General features: G+C 37.0%; 1 protein-coding gene across 1 annotated transcript; it reads left to right on the top strand.

Moving 5' to 3' along the window:
• The first annotated feature begins 10,015 nt into the window (after nt 1-10,015).
• LOC107483196 (uncharacterized) lies at nt 10,016-10,896 on the top strand. The gene is made up of 2 exons (XM_016103817.1): nt 10,016-10,449; nt 10,587-10,896. The coding sequence occupies exons 1-2, from the start codon at nt 10,016-10,018 to the stop codon at nt 10,894-10,896; spliced, it is 744 nt and encodes a 247-aa protein (XP_015959303.1).
• The last annotated feature ends 9,117 nt before the right edge of the window (nt 10,897-20,013 follow it).

The following is a 20,013-nucleotide window of genomic DNA, read 5'->3' as shown; positions in this document are numbered from 1 at the left end:
ATTATTTTTAAGAGATTATAATTCTAATTATTAGGTTCTAATTGATTAGGTTTCAATTATGTTTAGTATTGTACATATAAATTGATTAGGTTCCATTTATTATTATTTTAAGGGGTTTAATTATTAGGTATTAATAGTTATTAAAAAGTCTCATACAATTTGTGTTAATACAAACAATATTTGATTCTTCTTTTTTCATGTATTCATTACAATAATAAGGATTTTTTATTTTAATAAATAAAATAAATATAATATTAACCAAAATAAATATTCTTACGAGAAATTATCGATTTAAATTCCTTTGACATATCTTGTTTATAGTGCAAACGATATGACAATGCGTATATCTCGTTTACAGTGTAAACGAGATATGGCACGTCAGCGTGACACGTGTATATCTCGTTTATACTATAAACGAGATATGCGCAATGTCATCCCATTTACACTGTAAACGAGATATGGTCCGTACGCGCCTATATATAGAAGTCGTTTACAGCTTAGTTCCGGACCCCAATTTGACTTTGGCAACATTTTTCTTCCCTCTTTTAACCCCTTCTGACTATACATTTGACCAAAGCGGTGATGGGGCGCCAAGCGAAGAATGACGGGGACATCAATGGACTGAACGAGATGACACATTACGCCGGAGTTGCCGACTTCGAGGTTTGTTTCATTATGGTTGTTAAATTTAATGATATTGCCATTGTTAGGGTAGTCATGAAGTTCTGGAACGTTGGTATATGAGTTAGGAGTTATGTCTGTAGGCTTAATTTAGAACTCTATCCGCTTGTGCTAGGTTGGTATGACATAATTATTATTGGTTTGGAACTCTGTTATTCCTGTGCTATGTTGTTAGTATTTATAACGCTGTAGTTAGGATTTGCCTATTATTGAATATGTAATGTAGAGACATGTGTAGGCTAGAAAGTTGAAATATTGTATTCTTAAGGCTAAAATATTTTTGTTTTTCATTCTTCAGAGGCCTCGCCTCCTACTGCCCCGGCGAGTGAGCCATACTTTATCTCTACCAGACGCTATCGTCCCGTATCTGGCTGAGACCGGATTCGGTGACACCGTGCCCCTCTGGGATTTTACTTTTGACAATTCCCTGATTTCGGCACTGGTGGAGCGATGGCGTCCAGAGACGCACACGTTTTATTTTCCGTGGGGTGAGGTCACTATCACCCTGTAGGACGTGGGGTACCACCTAGGCCTACGCGCACACGGTAACCCTGTCGGGGGTGCTTCTGTGACTTTGGTAGGTGGTACCATATGGAAACGTGGGCGTTCGTGGTCTTGTTTCCAAACCTCCAACCACTGTCGCAATGCTAAAGCCAAATCTCCTTTCTAAAACGACCAGCCCCGTCCACCATCGCCGAGGAGACGCCCCTCAATGCATCCATGTACCACTCAAACCCGGCTTGACTTGGACTGTAAGCAGTGTTTATGAGGTATTGCTTGCCCTGGGCTGACTTGAACCGGCTGATGAAATTCGCAGCCATGTGTCTGATACAGTAAGCACGGAATGTCCTAGGGAGATGCCACCCACTATCATCGGAGCTTAGGGCAACCTTGATGGCCTGAGATCTGTCCGATATAACCAGTAAATCGTCTTGTGGGGTGATGTGGCACCTCAAATTAGTAAGATAGAACGACCATGACTCAATGCTCTCAGACTCAACAATGGCAAAAGCAATTGGCAGTATGTTGCTGTTCTCGTCTTGCGCCACCGCTATAAGCAACACTCCACCGTACTTGCCATACAAATGTGTGCCGTCTACAAAGACAAATGGCTTGCAATGTGTTAAGTTAAGAAATTAACTAAATTAATTAATGATGTTAGACAATTATCTAACTAATATTAATTATTTGTAATTAAACATTGTAGGCTACAAATCAATACAGCAGCCCAATTGGATGAAATTAGAACAAGGCTGGTAGGCTAATAATACAAACGGTCGAAGAAAATCAAAGAAATGAAGTCAGATGGGTCAAATGGGTTGCAAATCAAAATCTGATCCAAGCCCGTATCCATAACTCCAAACTGATCCATCAAATTTGCTCTCACACCAAAAGCAACGTTCAATTCTGTATTTTGGTCAGAAATCAGAAAAGTGAGAAAGAGCTTCTTTCCTAAGCTATTCACCAAAGAAGCAAGAAAGAGAAGGTTAAGCAAATGGTAGAAGTCTAATCACCCATATCAATCTGAATCAAGAAGAGGTCAGAAGCTAAAGGTGATTTCATTTCCTTCTACATGCACATCTCATTTTCTTCTCTTCATCTTCAACTCTCTACCACTCCATATTGGAATATATGAGAAAGATGAAGTATGTTCTTTCCTGCTGTGCATCTACGGTTACAAGCATATCTTGGGGACCAAGTTGTGTTTCAATGGCCAAGATCTGGCTTACCATTGAAAGATGTTTTTTGTGTGTTGCTGTCCTGAGACTTTCGGTCAACTAAGGAGGTCATAATCAAAGTCCCTAATTTGAGTAAAAATGGAAGAAAGTGAACGGTTGAGTTGGTGAAGCACAAAGCTCAAGGTTTGACCTAGGAAACAGCAACATGCAAGGAGGTAAAAGAAGATTTTTCTTCATTCAGAATCAAGGAGAGATAACCCAGTGTATTGAGGTTTTGTTCTGTGAAGAAGCTCTCTGAAGAAGTTCATCTACTTGGACAGTGCTTTCTTTCAAAGAAGCATTCTGCCAAAATGAAGAGCTGAATCAGAGACATGCAAATCTGGTTTATCACATAGCAAATAGGCTGTTGAAGAATCAATCTCCATCATGTTTTACAGATTGTATTTTACTTTTCAAAATTTATCTTTCTGTAATTTCTTGAGTGAAAAGGCATATTGAGAGAGCTCAAGTAAAAGCCAATGAGTAGAAGAGGCTGAGTGATACACTTGAGAGAAAAGTCTAGAGTTATTTCAGATTTCTTTAGGTAAGTCTGTGTCTTGTATCTTGTACCTGTGAAGTACCCCTTTCTTAGTTAGGTGAGCACCAAGAGTGGATAGTTAGGTATTAGCATAACCAAGTCAAGTTAAGTTATTTGAGTGTGAAAGGATTGTGTCAATTCTGTGAAATTAATGTATGTAATACTTTAACTATAGTAGAAATTCCACCACTGCTGTGGTGGAGACTGGATGTAGATTGCATTACACAAGGCAACTGAACCAGGATACATGATGGTGTCAACTTCTCTCTTCTCTGCTCTGTTCTGCTTTCTGATATTCATGAGACAAAAATAAATTGTCTCATAAATTTTTCGCTGCTGAGTTCAAAAAGAATCAGAATTGAAAGTTTGCTTTAAAGGGTCATTTCAGTAATTAAAAAGAAAGGCATAGATTCAACCCCCCTTCTCTAAGCCTACTACAACATTCACAATGCTTGAAGGCCTCGACACATGACGGAAAAGCCCAAAACACTTTGTCGAACATGCAGTAGTCGCGCACCATGAGGTGTCCTTCATAGTACGATTTGACGTGTAGGTCACATATGGTGTCAGGGAAATAGCTCTGTAGTGCCTGAAGTAGTTTCGGCACCTTGTTATATGACTCTTCCCAATCACTATAGATCCATGCAATTGCCTTCTTCTTTGCCATCCACACCTTTCTGTATGAGGGTTTGAAGTAATAGCTTACCTGGACCGCACCTTGGAAGATCGAGATACTGACAGACGGGTTGGACTGAATCAAGGGCAATATGACTCTGTAGATGAGACCGCTATCTAATTGACGATGGTCTTGAGATATGGTGGGTGTCAGAGAGTTGTATGGTCCACCAAATCTCCAAACCTCCCTAATCACAACAAAAAATTTATTCTTACACAACATCTATAACCAAAATAACATATCATACAAAACTACTCAAATTCACAATTAAACTTGAACTTACCAATATCCGAGATTCTGACGAAGGACCACATGGAGGCTCCATTGACACCCACTGTCAGCTTGACAGCACTGCACATGATACTTTAATCGGTCGGACTCGATCACTCGCACTACAAGAAAATAGAATATTTGTAACAAAAATTTTGTGTCAAATTTAAAATTTTTACAAAAAGATGATTTTTTGTAATAATAATTGGTGATTGTTACAAAAGAATAATGTTTTGTAACAAAATTACAAGTTGTTACAATACATTCTAATATTTTGTAACAACGTGCTTTTTTTGTTACAAATTATGTTAATTTTTGTAACGAACTGGTGTTTTGTTACAAAATATTATAATATTTTGTAACAAAAAATAAAATAGTTACAAAAATTCAAAATATTTTGTAACAAAATATCTTTTTGTTTAAAAAATTTCAATTATTTTGTAACAAAAAATTGATTTGTCACAAAATTCAACATTGTTTGTAATAAAAAAATTAATTTGTCACAAAATTTAATATTATTTTAATGTTAACTAAAAATTAATTTGTAAAACTTAAAAAAAAATAATCAAATTATAAATATAAATAACAATAATTAAATATAAAAGATAAAAAAAATAAAATACCAAAAGTCAAAATGTAAAAAACAATAAAGTGAATATTTTTAATTAAATTGATTGTTCATGAATATTTTGAATTCAAATTTTATTTTAAAAAAATAATTAATTTGATTATTATAATTTTAAATTTAGAATAAATATTTAATTAGATTAATATGTTAATAGATATATTTTTATATGTTTTTAAAATAATATTTGATATCATAATTATATTTTTAAATTATTTTAATCTTATAATTTTGTGAAACTCTTGTACTGTTAATATATGTTTTTATTACTAAATTTTTTATTTTTATACATATCCTATTGTTTAATCCCTATATTTTCTCATCCCTCACCTTCACAAAAATACAGAGACACTAAATCTCACTCAGCCTTACCTTAACCCTAACCTACCCCCTTTCCCTTACCCACACCCACAATTCAACGAAGAAACAAAACAGAGGAAAAGAAACGAGAGATGGAGATCGAGAAAGTTGGAGAGGAAATCAGAGCGTGAGGGAGAAGAAGAAGAGAGGGGGATCTACTCCACAGGTGTCAGAAACCGGGATCCTCTGATGTATGGCGTCCAAATCTAGACTGTGATAGCGACTTGGCACAGCCGATAGCGCCGGAATCGGGTGAGGTGGAGGCAGCACATGGCGCGGCACAGCCCCTGCAGGTGTCTCCGACACAAACTCATCCTCATCGCCACCATCGGAAGACTCACTGTCCGTACTGTCTGCCACGTAATCCTCATCCGACTCCTCCTCACCCTCCTCTGCCTCATGCTCCAGAATCGCGACATGAATGGACGGTGGTGCGAGAGGTTGGTCATCCTGCACATAGGTTTCGTGTATGGAACCCCCACTACCACCGTAACCTACCTCGGCGGACAACTCCATTACCTGTTCACACATGATCCTCCCATGAATGTCGAACATCAGTCGCACATGCTCGTCCCCGTGAAGTCGGAATAGTCAAAACCAGAATACTCCATTTCCCATGGGTGCCAGCAACCTATACGCCACCCTTCTGATTTCCCTCGCTTGTGTCCCACCGAGCTTGCTCAATATCAAAATCTTCAAATCAGACAACGTCTCCACACGCTGAGTGCGAAACAATATCGGATCCTGACACTCAAATATCACCCCGTTGTCGCCATTTCTCATAAGACAATTGGGATAAAGAAGCACAACTATGAATAGATTGTTACTGGCCATTCAGCTTTGTTTTTGAGAGAAAAAGAAAATAGAGAAAGGATATAAAATGTGTGTGAAAAATACCAAGAATTACACATCATTCTATAGATGCTATCTCGTTTACACTGTAAACGAGATATACACATATCCGTTTGATTTACCACATCTCGTTTACACTATAAATGAGATACGTGAAAATTAATCTCATTTTCAGTATAAACGAAATATGATAAAGAAATTTATTTCGATAAATATTTATACAAATATTTATTTTAATAAATATTACATTTATTTTATTTAATAAAATAAAAAATCCACAATAATAAATCTAATGATCAATGTAGATGGTATTAAGTTAAGATATTATTTATCTCATAATTATATACTAATTATGCATCTATGTACACTGATTTTTTTATTAATTGCAACAATTCAATTAATATACGTTATATTTAATGATTATTTTATCCTATATTTTTTTAATTGTAATTATTATGACAAGTTATTTTATTTATGATTTTGTATAAGATAAATTCTAAAATATTTAATATTATTTAAAATATTTATTTAAATAACGGTACACTTTTAAAACACCTATGCGTAGAAAAAACTAAAATAAAATATATTAAAATAAAATCATACCCAATACATCGTATTAGAAAACAAAATCTTAACATAAGTATCTAAAATAAATCGATCACAAGATTTCTAACAAAGAAAAAAACTAAAAATATTATTTTATTATCAAAATTTAATTTAAAAATTCTATTTAAAAGATTAACATATTTACTTCTTAATCCGAGTTTTATGCATTTAATTATCATGCTTTTAAAATTAGAAAATAAATGATTAATTAATGATATAATAATTTTATTTTTCATAATTTAAGAACAAATAATTATATATAATTGTAGTATAAATTGTATAATTCATGTTTAATGTAATTAATAATAATTTAAAATATTATCTTTTTTCTAATAATATAATTATATATGTCTCTACCATTAATTGAATTAGAACATTAATGTACGTATTCTAACTTTAATTATATATAAATATTTTATTTTTAATAATCATAAATTAGTATACATATTCCTTCTATTAGTATAATTCTTTTATGTTTAGGAAAGAAATTAATAACTAATAATATGATAATAAAGAGCACTGAAATAAAATTATAATCAATACATCAGAAAATAAAATCTCAAATTATCTAAAATAAATTATAGATTTTGAACAAAAAAATTCAAAATATTATTTTACTCTCATAATTTAATTTAATTTAAAAATTCTATTTAATAGACTAACATATTTATTATTCAGTCAGAATCTATATTTTTAATTATAATACTTTTAGAATTAAAAAAATTATTAATTAATAATAATAATAATAAAATATATTCATTCTCTACTTTAAGAATAAATAATTATGTACAATTTTATGTATAATTTGAATTATATTAATATACATATAAAGTGTTATGTAAAATATATACCTATTTTGAGCAATTTTTTTCTTATACATATTTAGTGTTATTGACAACTAAATATAATTACAGAAATATTTGGTAACCAAAGAAAATCAGCCAAAAAACAGTCATAATTTGCCTTATTTAGCATTCATTAATTGTTGCGATAATTAATGAATGCTAAATAAGACAAGTTCTGACTGTTTTTTTTTTGTCTACCTAGCATTACCCATATATTTATTATTTTAAAGAATTTATTTTTTATGTATTGATAACTTGAAAGTATATTAAAATTATATGGCATATTATTATATTAATAGTATTTTTTAATTTAATTATTTGGATATATTTGAATTTGGTAAAAAAAATCATAAATAATAAAAATAAAATTAAAATTAAAAAGTAAGAAATTAATATGACATATCCAACTTAAATAGACCTACTTATTAGATTCAAATATAATTAGTATCCGGATCAACAAAAATAATTTGGAATGAAATATAATAATAGATATAATATATTGTAAATAATTGTGTAAAAAATAGAGATATAATGCATTGCAAGTAATGGTGTAAAAAATAGTTCCAGTTGCAAGGACAAAAAAAATTGAATAAGAAGAACACTCATTATATAAATCAAAGAATTATAATAACGTTGGATTCATTAAAAAAAATAAAATTATAATTTATATTATAAAAAGAATCAATTTCAATAAAAAATACAATATTATTATATAAAATAATTAAAAAAAATTAAAAAATAAAAACAAAATACTTTAATTCTAAAACTTATGTTCATAAACAGTATAAATGAAACCCTATATATAATATTCATAGAGATATAAAAAAATTATTGTAATTATTAAAAAGATATGATATAAAATATTCTGATTATTGATAAATCTTAACATAATTATTAAATTTAATAAATATAATAATTTAAAATTAATATTTTTCAAAAATAAAAAATAAAAAAAAGAGACAAGCACACTCACATTAAAATATGTCACGACAACCTGCTTAACGCCAGAATATATATACTGTTTTAGAATAATATAATAATAATAATATAACAATAAGGGATTTAAAATATTATTAATACAGACATTCCAACTTTAATAATATATAAATATTATCTTTTTCATAATCATGTATTATGATCTAGGTTTCTTCCATAATATATATTTGTCATTAATATTATATATATAAATGAATTTTAATATTTCTTAAATGTTCCAAATTAAAAAATATACAACGTCAAAATTTCAAATTACATTTCTATATAAATCGAATTCAGTGAATTCGATTTAGTGAAACACTTAATAAATCTAATTAAATTGATTCGAATTAATTGAAAAAAGAATTTGAATGAAAATCGAAGCTAGTCAATTCGAATTACGTAAATGGTAAAGAAATACATAAATCGAAATACGTGTAAATCGAAGTAACATGATTCGATTTAACCAACAATCTTCATCAACAACGTAAATCGAATTTACTTGTTTCGATTTACATGCACTTGTCGTCAAATGTAATTCGATATGTTAAGTAACTGAGTCTTTAAAAAGATAGTAATATATTTTTATTTCTCTCTAAATATACATGTATAAAAATTAAATAAATTTATATATTTATTGTTACGGCCCAGTCTAACTGGCCTGTTAACTGACCCGGCTCAAGGACGACCCGACCTAAGCGGTCGGGTTGGTGACCGTTACCTGGCTTGCGGCCCGGACATGCGCCCCTGCTGACAGCTGCATGACAGCTGTGGGGAACGAAGCTTCCTGCGGGGCCCACTCTACTGATAGGGTATATAAAGGGAGGGTCCTACCCCTCCCCCAAGGAATGTAACGACATCCCTAATCTTCCTACCACCTGCACCTTTCCTGACATGAGCGTCGGAGTGTCATTGCAGATGGCACCCCCATACTTCAAACGAGCGTATCGGCGGCGTGTCTTCTTGCGGTGCAAAATTTTGGTGGAGCGGTCACGAATCTGAACGAGTCCGACCCGAATCTTGGTAGAGCGGTCACGAATCCGAACGAGTCCGACCCGATTCAGATGTTCACGAGACGGATCTTTCTACCGGACTGCAAATCTTCAATTGATTTTGTGATTTTATGGCCCGATTAACCAATTTTTTCTTTATAATTGATTCATGATGGACTTAGAGGAGAAAAAATTGATACATTTTCTGTTAGCGAGATGACAAGAGTAGATTAAAATTTTTTATTTTTTTAATAATTGCATAATTTTAAGACTTTTTTATACAATTATATTTACTCTTATATTTACAATATGATATTTTATTAATTTAATATATTATTTAAATTTTAATTCACAACGTATCCTAAACGTGTCGTATCCAATTTTTTATAAAAAGAACGTGTCGGCGTATTCGTGTCGTGTCGTGTCCGTATCGCGTGTCGTATCGGTGCTTCCTACTCCTCGCGCTCCCAGAAGAGACGCCCTTTTGGAGGAACTGGCAGTGACAGTTCCAAAATAATGCAGGAACTACGACACAGGGTGTAAAACCTGGAACGCGAGATAGCGAGCCGGGGGCATCGTCGACCCACTCCCGAGCAAGATTGCTCCCGATCTCCTCAAGGAAGGGGTAAGAGTCCTCGAAGAAGCCGCTCCACACGCACACAGAACCCCCGGTCTGAATCGGACAAGCCGCGGAGGATAACTGGGAAGAAAAAGAGAAAGACCAAGGAGAACTCGACGTCCCGTGATTATGGGAGCAACTTCTTTTCATCACTCTATCCTCGAGGTCCAGCTACCGAAACACTTCGATAAGCCAACAGACATGAGGTATGATGGGACACAAGACCCATAAGAGCATCTGACGGCCTTCGAGGCCAGGATGAACTTAGAAGGGGTAGGCGACGAAGTGAGGTGTCGCGCCTTCCCGATCACTTTGGTGGGGCCCACGATTCGGTGGTTCAACAGCCTCCCGCAAGGCTCGGTAGCGGCGTTCTCGGATATCACCCGCGCCTTCCTAGCCAAGTTTACTACATACATCGCAAAGGTGAAGCACCCGATTAACCTGTTAGGAGTAACGCAAAGAGCCGGTGACCCGACCAGGAAATACCTAGACAGGTTCAACGACGAGTGCTTGGAGATCGACGGCTTAACAGACTCGGTGGCCAGTTTATGCTTGACGAACGGTTTGCTGAACGAGGATTTCAGAAAGCACCTCACTACCAAACCCGTGTGGATGATGCAAGAAATCCAAAGCGTGGCCAGGGAGTACATAAATGATGAAGAGGTTAGCCAGGTCGTGGCGGCCAACAAACGGCAACCCGCACACAATCAAGCTCGATAGCCCATTAGTGGGGAAAGGCCAAAGGAGCACTCCAAGGACGGAGCTCCGACCAAGACCTTCAAGCCGTTTCTCCGGGTTGGGAAGTTTGCCAATTACACCCCCCTGACAGCCTCGGTTGTGGAAATTTATCAGCAGATCGCCGACAAGGACATTCTATTGAAGCCTTGACCTCTAAAGGACAGGACAGGACAGGAGGGAACAAAAACCTCTACTGTGATTACCATAAGGGCTTTGGTCACAAGACCCAAGACTGTTTTGATCTTAAAGACGCCCTGGAACAAGCAATTCGAGATGGAAATCTGGCGGAACTCTCCCATCTTATAAGGGAACTGAGAAGGCGGGATAGGGACCGACCTGATGACAACAGGGACCGGGCCGTGAAACAAAGACGGGAGCCCGAGGAAGACAGCAAACGATGACTCACTGTCGTGAATGTTGTAGTAGGAAGGGACGCGGCGCCCAGGTCAAGATCATCATGTAGAAAGGACGCCAAAGTCTTGGCAGCATCCTCATCCAGTGTCGCGCCTGACGAACGGATTTTCTATCGGTAAAGAAATTGACAAATATGTTCGCGTTGTAAGTATAACTTATAAACCAACAGAAAATCCTTTCGTACAAAATGTTTGGTTGTCACAAGTAAAAAACTCAATAAATTTATAAACCGAAGTATTCAAACCTCGGGTCGTCTTCTCAAGGAATTTCAGGAAAGTATGATTTATTATTGGTTATGAAAAACAATATTTTGGGTTTTGAAAAGGTTTGAACAAGAAAAATAGATTGTAGGAATTAATAAATCAATAGTAAAGAAAAACTCTTGCCAAGGTATGAAAATTGGAATTCCTATCCTAGTTATCCTTATCAGATGTAATGAGAATTGGGTTTTAATCCCACTTAGTTATCCCTTATTAAATAAGGGAAAGTCAAGTGGACAAATTAAATTGATCCTCAAGTCCTAGTCAACTTTTAGAGCGATCCAAATCAATTAGCAATTTGCCAATTTTAACCACTGCTGAGTTTGATAACTCAAGTATTACCAATTAATTAACCAAAGCCAAAAGGAAAAATAAATCCTAAATAGAGTAGAACAATCATGAGTCTGAAGTACCTCAAATTATATTAACTAAGAAAATCCTAACATGAATGGTTCATAAGCCAATTGGGCAACATAAATCAAATACAAATAAAAGCATCAGAGTAAATAAAAGCAGAAGAGAAACATAGATTATTGAACCTGGTATGAAGAAACAATCTCAATGACTAAAAGAAATCATAAATCCTAAGATAAATCCTAACCCTAAGAGAGAGGAGAGAACCTTTCTCTCTAAAAACTACATCTAAATCCTAAAACTATGTAGGAATGTATGTTCTCATTCTCTCCTGATTAATCGATGGATTCCCCAATTTATAGCCTTTAATCTGTGTTCTCTGGGCTTGGATCTTGACCAAAATGCGGCCCAAAATCATCTTCAACGCATTCTGCAATTTCTGCAGATCGCGCAAGTCACGCGTCCGCGTGGGTCACGCGTCCGCGTGGGTCACGCGTCCGCGTGGGTCATGCAGTCGCGTCGTCTGGAGTTTTGCTCTTCCACGCGATCGCATCAGTCATGCGTCCGCGTCAGTTATGTTTTGCATGAGCCACGCGTTCGCGCCATGCACGCGTTCGCGCAGATGCCACTTTTCGCAAAGCACGCGTTCGCGTCGTCCATGCGGACGGTCGCTGCTAGTTTCTTCAATAACTCCATTTTGTGCTTTCCTTCCATTTTTGTATGTTTCCTTTCCATCCTTTAAGTCATTCCTGCCCTATAAAACCTGAAAGTACTCAACACACAAATCACGGCATCGAATGATAATAAAGAATAATTAAATTTAATATTTTTCAAGCATAGGAAACATGTTTTCTCATAGTTCATATCATAAAGAAGGAATTGTAAAACCATGCAAATTCATATGAATAAGTGGGTGAAGAGTTGATAAAAACACTCAATTTAAGCACAAGATGAATCATAAAATATGGGTTTATCAACCTCCCCACACTTAAACAATAGCATGTCCTCATGCTAAATCCAAGAGAAAAGAGTAAAGGTAAAATGGTGGAATCTTATGTAATGTAATCTATTCTAAATGCAACTACCTAAATGAGTCATGCAATTCTAGTTATTATTCACCTATATATAAGGCTTACATGTAGCTAAATTAATTCATATCTTCAAGGAATCTTATATGTGCAACTAGGGCCAAATCATATTAAAGCATAGTTATAATTGAGTTGAGTTAAGATAGTTCATAACTTGCAAGACAATTAATTAAATATGGATATATGAGAATGAGCTATTGAACCCTCACTGGATTTTGTGTTTACTTTCTAATCACTCAGTGTTTGGGGTTAATCACTCTCTTCTCTTCTAGTCATGTTTTCTAAAACCTTATTTTTCATCTAACCAATCAACAAATATGGAATATAGACATACAAAAATCATAAGGTCTTTTCTCAGGTTGTAATGGGGCTGAGGTAAGGTAAGGATGTATATATAAGGCTAAGTGAGCTAACAAAGTGAATCCTTGACTAGTCTAAGATCTCACCTAACATATACATATTTTATATAATTTCATAATTCTTCACTTAGCTACCCAAACCTTTCCACTTTTGTGTTACATGCTCATGATCAAAATTTGTTTTTGACTTTTGTCCCATGTGCATTGATTCTTTGTATTGCATTTGGGGTAGTTTTTGTATCCCCTTATTTAAATACTGAAAATATTTTTTTAATGCACATGGTAATTTAATTGTTTTGATTTCACATGAGCATGCTTCCCAAATTTTTGAAACATCTTATTTAATACAAATCCCTACTTTGTTTTTGTCATCCCATGTTCCCATAAAATTTTCCATTCTTAAATTTTACACAATATCTATCTTAAGCTAACCAAGAATTAAACTTAGGATTTTTATTTTGTTTTTCTGCTTAAGGCTAGTAACGTGGTTATAAAATAAAAGAGGATTAAAAAGCTCAAGGGGGCTAACAAGGATGGCATAAAATGTAGGTTTATTTGGGACAAGTGGGCACAAATACAAATAATGGCCTCAATCATCTCTTGGTATGCATCTATATTCTATAATTGGACATATAGATTAAAACAAAATAAAGATTGCAAGCATAGAAAAGAAGTGCGAAACACAAATGAATGAAATTTATGGTTTGATGTAACCATACAATTAAGCTCAAAACTCACGGGCTGTGTATTCTCTAGCTCAGAAATCATATATAAGTTATATATGTCATGCAAGTAGAAATCAAGAGTTTCCATTCAACTCAATGTAAATCTTAAGGTGCCCCTTAAAATCTTAGTGTTTCTTCTTGAAGAAATGTTGTTAACTAACTAACATGTAATGCTATATATACAAGGTGTGTGGATTGTTTTAATTTACTAAAGTTCCTAGTTTACTCTTTTATTTTCAATTAAACCAACTTATCATATGCTAAAAGGGTAAACTATACTAATTAATCCACTTAATATATATAGTAAACTAAAGGTGCAAATTAAGCTAAAATATCTAAGATATATACAGCCCAAAGTGCAGAATGCAAAAATACAGTAAAAGCAAAAGAAAAATGTGCAAATAAAATACAGAAAGTGAACAAAATAAGATAAGAGTCTGTAGTGGTTCACCAAAAAAATATGCCAGAGATGGCGACCTCCCCACACTTAAATAATAGCATCGTCCTCGATGCTCACTCAAACTGGGTGTGAGGAAGTGTCATCTCTAGAAGGATGGGCTATTGGTGTCTCGGTAGTAGGCTGAGGGTCTGCAGTCTCTGTGAGTGTAGGAGGAGCGGTCTGCTGAAGCGGAGGCTCTGTCTATAGAGGAATCTCCGGATCTGCGGCCTGTAGGTGGTGGTGCTCCTCAAGGTGTGGTGCAGTGTGCTCAGGTGCTACCTGCTCAGCCTGGGTATGTGCCTCCTCCTCAAGATCGCTCGCCTCCTCCTCAGATGTCTCTGATGGTGTGTCGGGCTCGGAGGGGATGTCGCCACCGGATCGGATCATCAGCTTGAGGTGCTCATAGCGTCGCCTGTGGTAACGCTCAAACCTCTCATAACGTCGCCTGTTGCGACGTTCAGATCTCTCAAATTGCTGCTAGTGGCGGTGCTCCATCTGGTCTAAGCGGTCAAAGAGTCGGTGCAGCAGACGATAAACTGGCTCAGGAGCAGGTGGAGGTGTAGTGGATGGAGTTGGGACCGTGGATGCTGAAGGGGCAGCTGAAGATGTAGCTGCCTCAGCAGAGTCAGTGAGAAATGAAGGTTAGTAGCCAAGAGCCTGAAACTTCCTACTGTGAGGGATGATCTTCCTGCAGTCCGCGGCAGATGGCTTTTCATCAGCGATTTCCTAAGGTACCTCAGCTCGGCGACCCAACTGAGTAATCAGGAATGGAAACGGGAGGGTGCCTCTCACATGGACCCAGGTCATATAATGCCGGATGAAGCGGGGCAGATATAGGTCCTTACCCTCCATCACACACCAAATGAGGATAATCATAGCAGCTGGCACCTCTGTCTCATGAGTGCTCGGCATTACGTAGTTACTCAGAATCTGCTGCCATAGTCGAGCCTCATCATTCAGATATATTAGCCTGATTTCCTTGGGTACCACTGTGCTCTTTCCCATGACCCATGGAACAGTAGGATCAAGAGATATAGCCCGTTTCACTGCATCGCAGTCAAATCTCAGGAATCTCATATCCTCCTCAACCTTTTGGTAACCGCCTGGCTGATCTGATTTAGGTGGGATCTGGAGAATGTCTTCAATTGCTTCCTCAGTAACCAGAATTTACTTGCCTCTGAGCTGTACTGCATCCAGGGATGTTTTAAAGTAGTTACAGTAGAATTCTCTGACCCAGGATGAGTTGATCTCAGTCAAGTTTCTCTCCAGAAAGAACCAGCCTCGCTGTTTAATTTGGTCTGAAGTGTATTGCTTGAGTTCTTCCAAAATTTTGAGTGTCCTTTCCAGGTAAAGGTTCCTGGATGTGGCAAAAACTGGGTACTTCAGCTCACAGTATTTGTTTGCAAATTTTACCGGGTCAGCCGCAGGTACCAACTGATCAGCTTTTTCCTGCGGGGTAAAGTTCTTCTCCCGCCAGGAATCATCATGTAAGATGCCAAGGATGGACATAGAGGATTTGCCTCTTTTTCTTTTGCCAGTGGTTGCTTTGCCCTTTTCTTTGCTTTGAGGGTCAGACATCCTGAAAAATAGGAATTCCAGGATATAATGGAAGGATAAAAGCAGGAAAACAGGTAGGCAAATAGAATAATAGCAATATAAGCACAGAGTGGCAAAAGAGTAAAAGAAGCATGAAATGAGTTAAAGATATGTGCATTGTGGATTGTATGCAAGTGGAAAAGTCTGAAAATAGAAATCACAATCCAAAAATATATGATAAGTGGAAGTCATGTTAATTAGGAAAAACAATGATCATGCCCTGAGTTAGAAAGTCAAAGTAGTCAGGTAAAAAGAGAAGTTGGAAAGTTAAAATGGTGAGTAGGTAAAAAGGAAGTTAGAAAGTGAAAGTAGTGAGTTAGTAAAAAGACAGTTAAGGTAAGTGGCATGATGATGGGTTTCCTAGTTAACAAGAAATCCACAAATTTAAAGAACAATCAACTCAAATTCAAGCAAAGATATCATTTTATTGATGACAATTCAGATATGTGCAAGAGTTGCAAAATTAAAATTAAATCGTCAATGAAGCAATTTATTAACCAGGGAGTCAAAAGGAATAAGAATGCTAGCCCGTGCAGTCATGAATTGGTTTGGTTGAAATCAAGTAATGCAAAATTTTAAGTTTCCAAACTCAATACATGAAAATAGGTTGCAGAAAATTGGGCATCATTTCGTCTAAAATTGGATGTTCCCAGGTCATAAATAGCAAGAAAAACAGTTCATATGAGATAAAAATGTGCTGCAAAGAGTCACAAATACAGGAACAGTAAAGAGCAGTGTAATAGCAGCATGAAACATGAAGAATAACATATGAACAGAATTATTTTCATAGCCAGATCAAAATTGCGACATAGATAAAACAGGTAATCAAGAACAGCACAATTATCAGGCATAAATCCACTAACCACATCCTAGTTACCTAACCACCTAGAATCCACTACAATCATGCATCTCTAACTATTCTAGTTTGAACAGAATCTGAAAAATATGCAACTAACTAACTAATGAACTGGGAAAGAGAATGGTGTTCGGCGGAACCTGGTGTGGGTAGGATCATAATAGGAGGTAGAAAGGGGAATTGTGGCACTGGTAGCTGCACGGCGGTGGCACGGTGGTGGCACGGCGGTGGTTCGGATGAGGGCAGTGGCTTATGGTTGTGTGGTGGTGTTGGGTTAGGTTAAGGGATGTGGTAGGAAAGAAAAGGGGAGGGGCAAGGGTTGCGGTTCTGATGGGGTGGTCGGCAGTGATGGGAGGCTACGCGGTGGTGGTTGGCGGTGATGGTAGGTGGAGGAAGTGAAAGGGAAGGAGAAGTGGTGGAGAAGAAGAGAAGAAAGAAGAAGGAGGAGGGAGAGCGGGCGTCGCGGGGTGGTGTGGCAGTGTGGGTGGCTTGGCGTGGCGGCGGTCTGGGCGGCTTGGGGTGATGGATGGTTGCAGAGGAAGAAGGAGAAAGAGGGGGTAATAGGGGCACGATGGGTTAGGGTTCGCGTGATTTGGGTTTAGTGGATTCAAATCCATGCGAACGCATGGAGCACGTGATCGCGTGAATATGGCAAAAAGGATATGACACGGTCGTGTGATTGACGCGATCGCGTAAGTTGGGTAAAAGATGAGTGATGCGGATGCGTGAGGCACGCGAACGCGTCACTGTGAATTGTGCTAGACGCACAGTTCCAGCGTCATTTTGGTGCAACTCTCTGTTTCCATTTAGGGGGCCATAAAATTCATGCGACTCGGATGCGTCACTCACGCTTTCGCGTGGGATGAGTGTTATGCAAGTGACGCGTTCGTGTCAGGGACGCGAACGCGTGGGCCATTTTGTGCTAAACGCACAACAGCCGCACGATTCTAGCCCAACTTTCTGGGTGTTGGATCTTTACGCCGATTTCCATTCCACGCCCACGCGTGGCCTGCGCGCTCGCGTGGGGTGAAATTTTTTTTTATGTAGTATGCAGAATACAAAATGCAATGAATGTTATGCACAATTTCAGGTTCAATCAGAATTCAAAAATAGACTAAAATGGAAAAGGAACGATCATACCATGGTGGGTTGTCTCCCACCTAGCACTTTTAGTTAAAGTCCTTAAGTTGGACATTTGATGAGATTCCTGTTATGGTGGCTTGTGTTTACATCTTGAAATCTCCACTAGTGTTTGGAATGCCAACAGCCTCCGGGGTCCCAAACAAGGCACGTAAAGCCCTTGAGCAGTTTCAAATAGGTTCTCAGGCTTCCAGTGTGCTGAATGTCAGAACAGACTCCAGGATCCCAAACTTTGCTCTTACACCCGTCTTTGTCTTGATCTGCATTTTTCAGCCGGGTGATAATTAATTTGAATTCTCACTGTAGTGACCAAACAGCTCCCGAGATCCTTTCAATTGAGCTTGACACCAATCCTTGCACCTCAAATTGAAATGTGAAACCTCATTGAATCTTGCATACCAGCTGAGTGTGAGTCAATTCCCTTTTGCTCTTAAAGCCACAGAGAGCTCTAAGCTGGCCATCTGTTTCAAGTAAACCATATTCAAGTGGAAAAGTAAAGATAAAAGCTAAGGATTTTACCCACTTGAAGTTTGTATTGGGCGGTAATGGCCTTGGGATAGGTATTGCCAATGGTTCTACAAGCTCTACTCCCTTGTGGTCTTCTGTGAATTCCTCAACTTCTTTGCCAACTTCTTCAATTTCAACCATGTCTTGATCAAAGTCTTTGATATCTTCCTCATCACTTGAGTCATAATTGGGAGGTTGAGAAAGTCTACCTCTACATCATCTTCGTATTCACTTGGGAAAGATTCTTCTATCTCAAAGAATTCACTTGCGGATGCAAGCTCGTTACTAAGAGAACTTGACTTGTGATTATCATCATCAAGAAAACCCGTTTCTTGAGTTGTTCCGTCCAGTTCTTCATAGTATACCTACTTTGGGGGTTATGCACTATCCTCCTTAGCATCAATTATAACGTCCTTGACGGAATTTTCCACAACTCTGGATTCCCTTGGAGGTTCAGCATTTCCTAAATCTTCAATCAGTACTTCTTCTTCTTGGATAATTTGGGCTTCCTCCAATTGTTCCAGAACAAAGTCATGCTCCTTACTGTTCACTGGAGTTTCTAGTGTCTCCTTCGTACTACGTTCTTCATTAGATTCTCCACATGAAGCCATGGGGATTCCTTGAGTGTCCGAACATCTGGAAGATAACTGATTTATTGCTTGCTCCAGTTGATGAAGGGTTGCATGAAATTGATCTACTAATTCTTCGAAGCGAGCCTGTGATTCTTGAGGTGATGGATATGGACATGGTACATAGGGAAGTGGTGGTTCTTGGGAGTAATTGGATTGGAACTGGGGTGGATAAGGATCATATGGTGGTAAATGGTGAAAATGGGCTTGTGAGTGTGGTGGTTCGAAGCTATATTGAGAGGATGGTCATGGTGGGGCTTGTTGGTAACTACAAGGGGGTCCACCATATCTATCAGCTTGGTATGCATTGTAGAATGGTCCTTGTCTATGATATCTAGGAATGTGTAGTTGCCTAAAGGGTTGATCAGTTCCTCTTGGCTCCATCTATCTTTGATTGCTTTGATTTTGATGCATAGTCTTGTTATAGCTTCCATTCTTTTCAACAAAATTAGAACCAAACTCAAAGCGAGAGGGGTGAGAACTCATAGTAGCTAATAGAAATAAAAAGGGAAAAACAAAAACAAATAAACAAGTAAAGGAAAATTTTTCCTTTACAATAACCAATAATAAGGCACATGTTTGCAATTCCCCGGCAATGGCGCCATTTTGACGAACGGATTTTCTATCGGTAAAGAAATTCACAAATATGTTCGCGTTATAAGTATAGTGATGATTGGATTTTTGACGGTTTAGAATTTTCCAAATGAAATCTCGTCGAAGTATAGTCTCTAAACCAACAATAATCCTCTCATACAAAAATTTGTTTGTCACAAGTACAAACCCCTAAAATTAATAACCGAAGTATTTAAACCTCGGGTCGTCTCTCAAAGGACTTGCAGGGTAGTGTTCTTGTTATTGGTTATGGACTTGTTTATTTTGGGGTTTTGGATGAGAAATATGAATAGTAAATGGTAAGAAAACTTTATTAACAAAATGGTCTTGGCAAGGTTTGGTTGTCAAGGGTCTTCATCATTATCACTAGCCACAAGTATGGTAGTTTCAAGGATTAATCTCACTAAGTCATCCTTCAATCAAGTAGCAAAGGAAAGTCAAAAGAGTAATATCAATCCAAGTCCATAAGTCCTAGCTTTTCACTAATTGGATTATTGAAGGCTAGAGTCAATGGCTATCAACTATCAATCAATTGGACA

Source organism: Arachis duranensis, chromosome 4, assembly GCF_000817695.3.
Source record: "Arachis duranensis cultivar V14167 chromosome 4, aradu.V14167.gnm2.J7QH, whole genome shotgun sequence".
Classification (NCBI taxonomy): domain Eukaryota; kingdom Viridiplantae; phylum Streptophyta; class Magnoliopsida; order Fabales; family Fabaceae; genus Arachis; species Arachis duranensis.
This window is presented reverse-complemented; position numbering and strand designations above follow the sequence as displayed.

What these genes read in the sequence shown, in the direction of transcription:
- LOC107483196 (XM_016103817.1), top strand. Translation starts at nt 10,016, where the DNA reads ATGAACTTAGAAGGGGTAGGCGACGAAGTGAGGTGTCGCGCCTTCCCG. An exon ending in GTCGTGGCGGCCAACAAACG is followed by an intron (nt 10,450 to 10,586) that starts GCAACCCGCACA and finishes CCCCCCTGACAG; the next exon opens with CCTCGGTTGTGGAAATTTAT.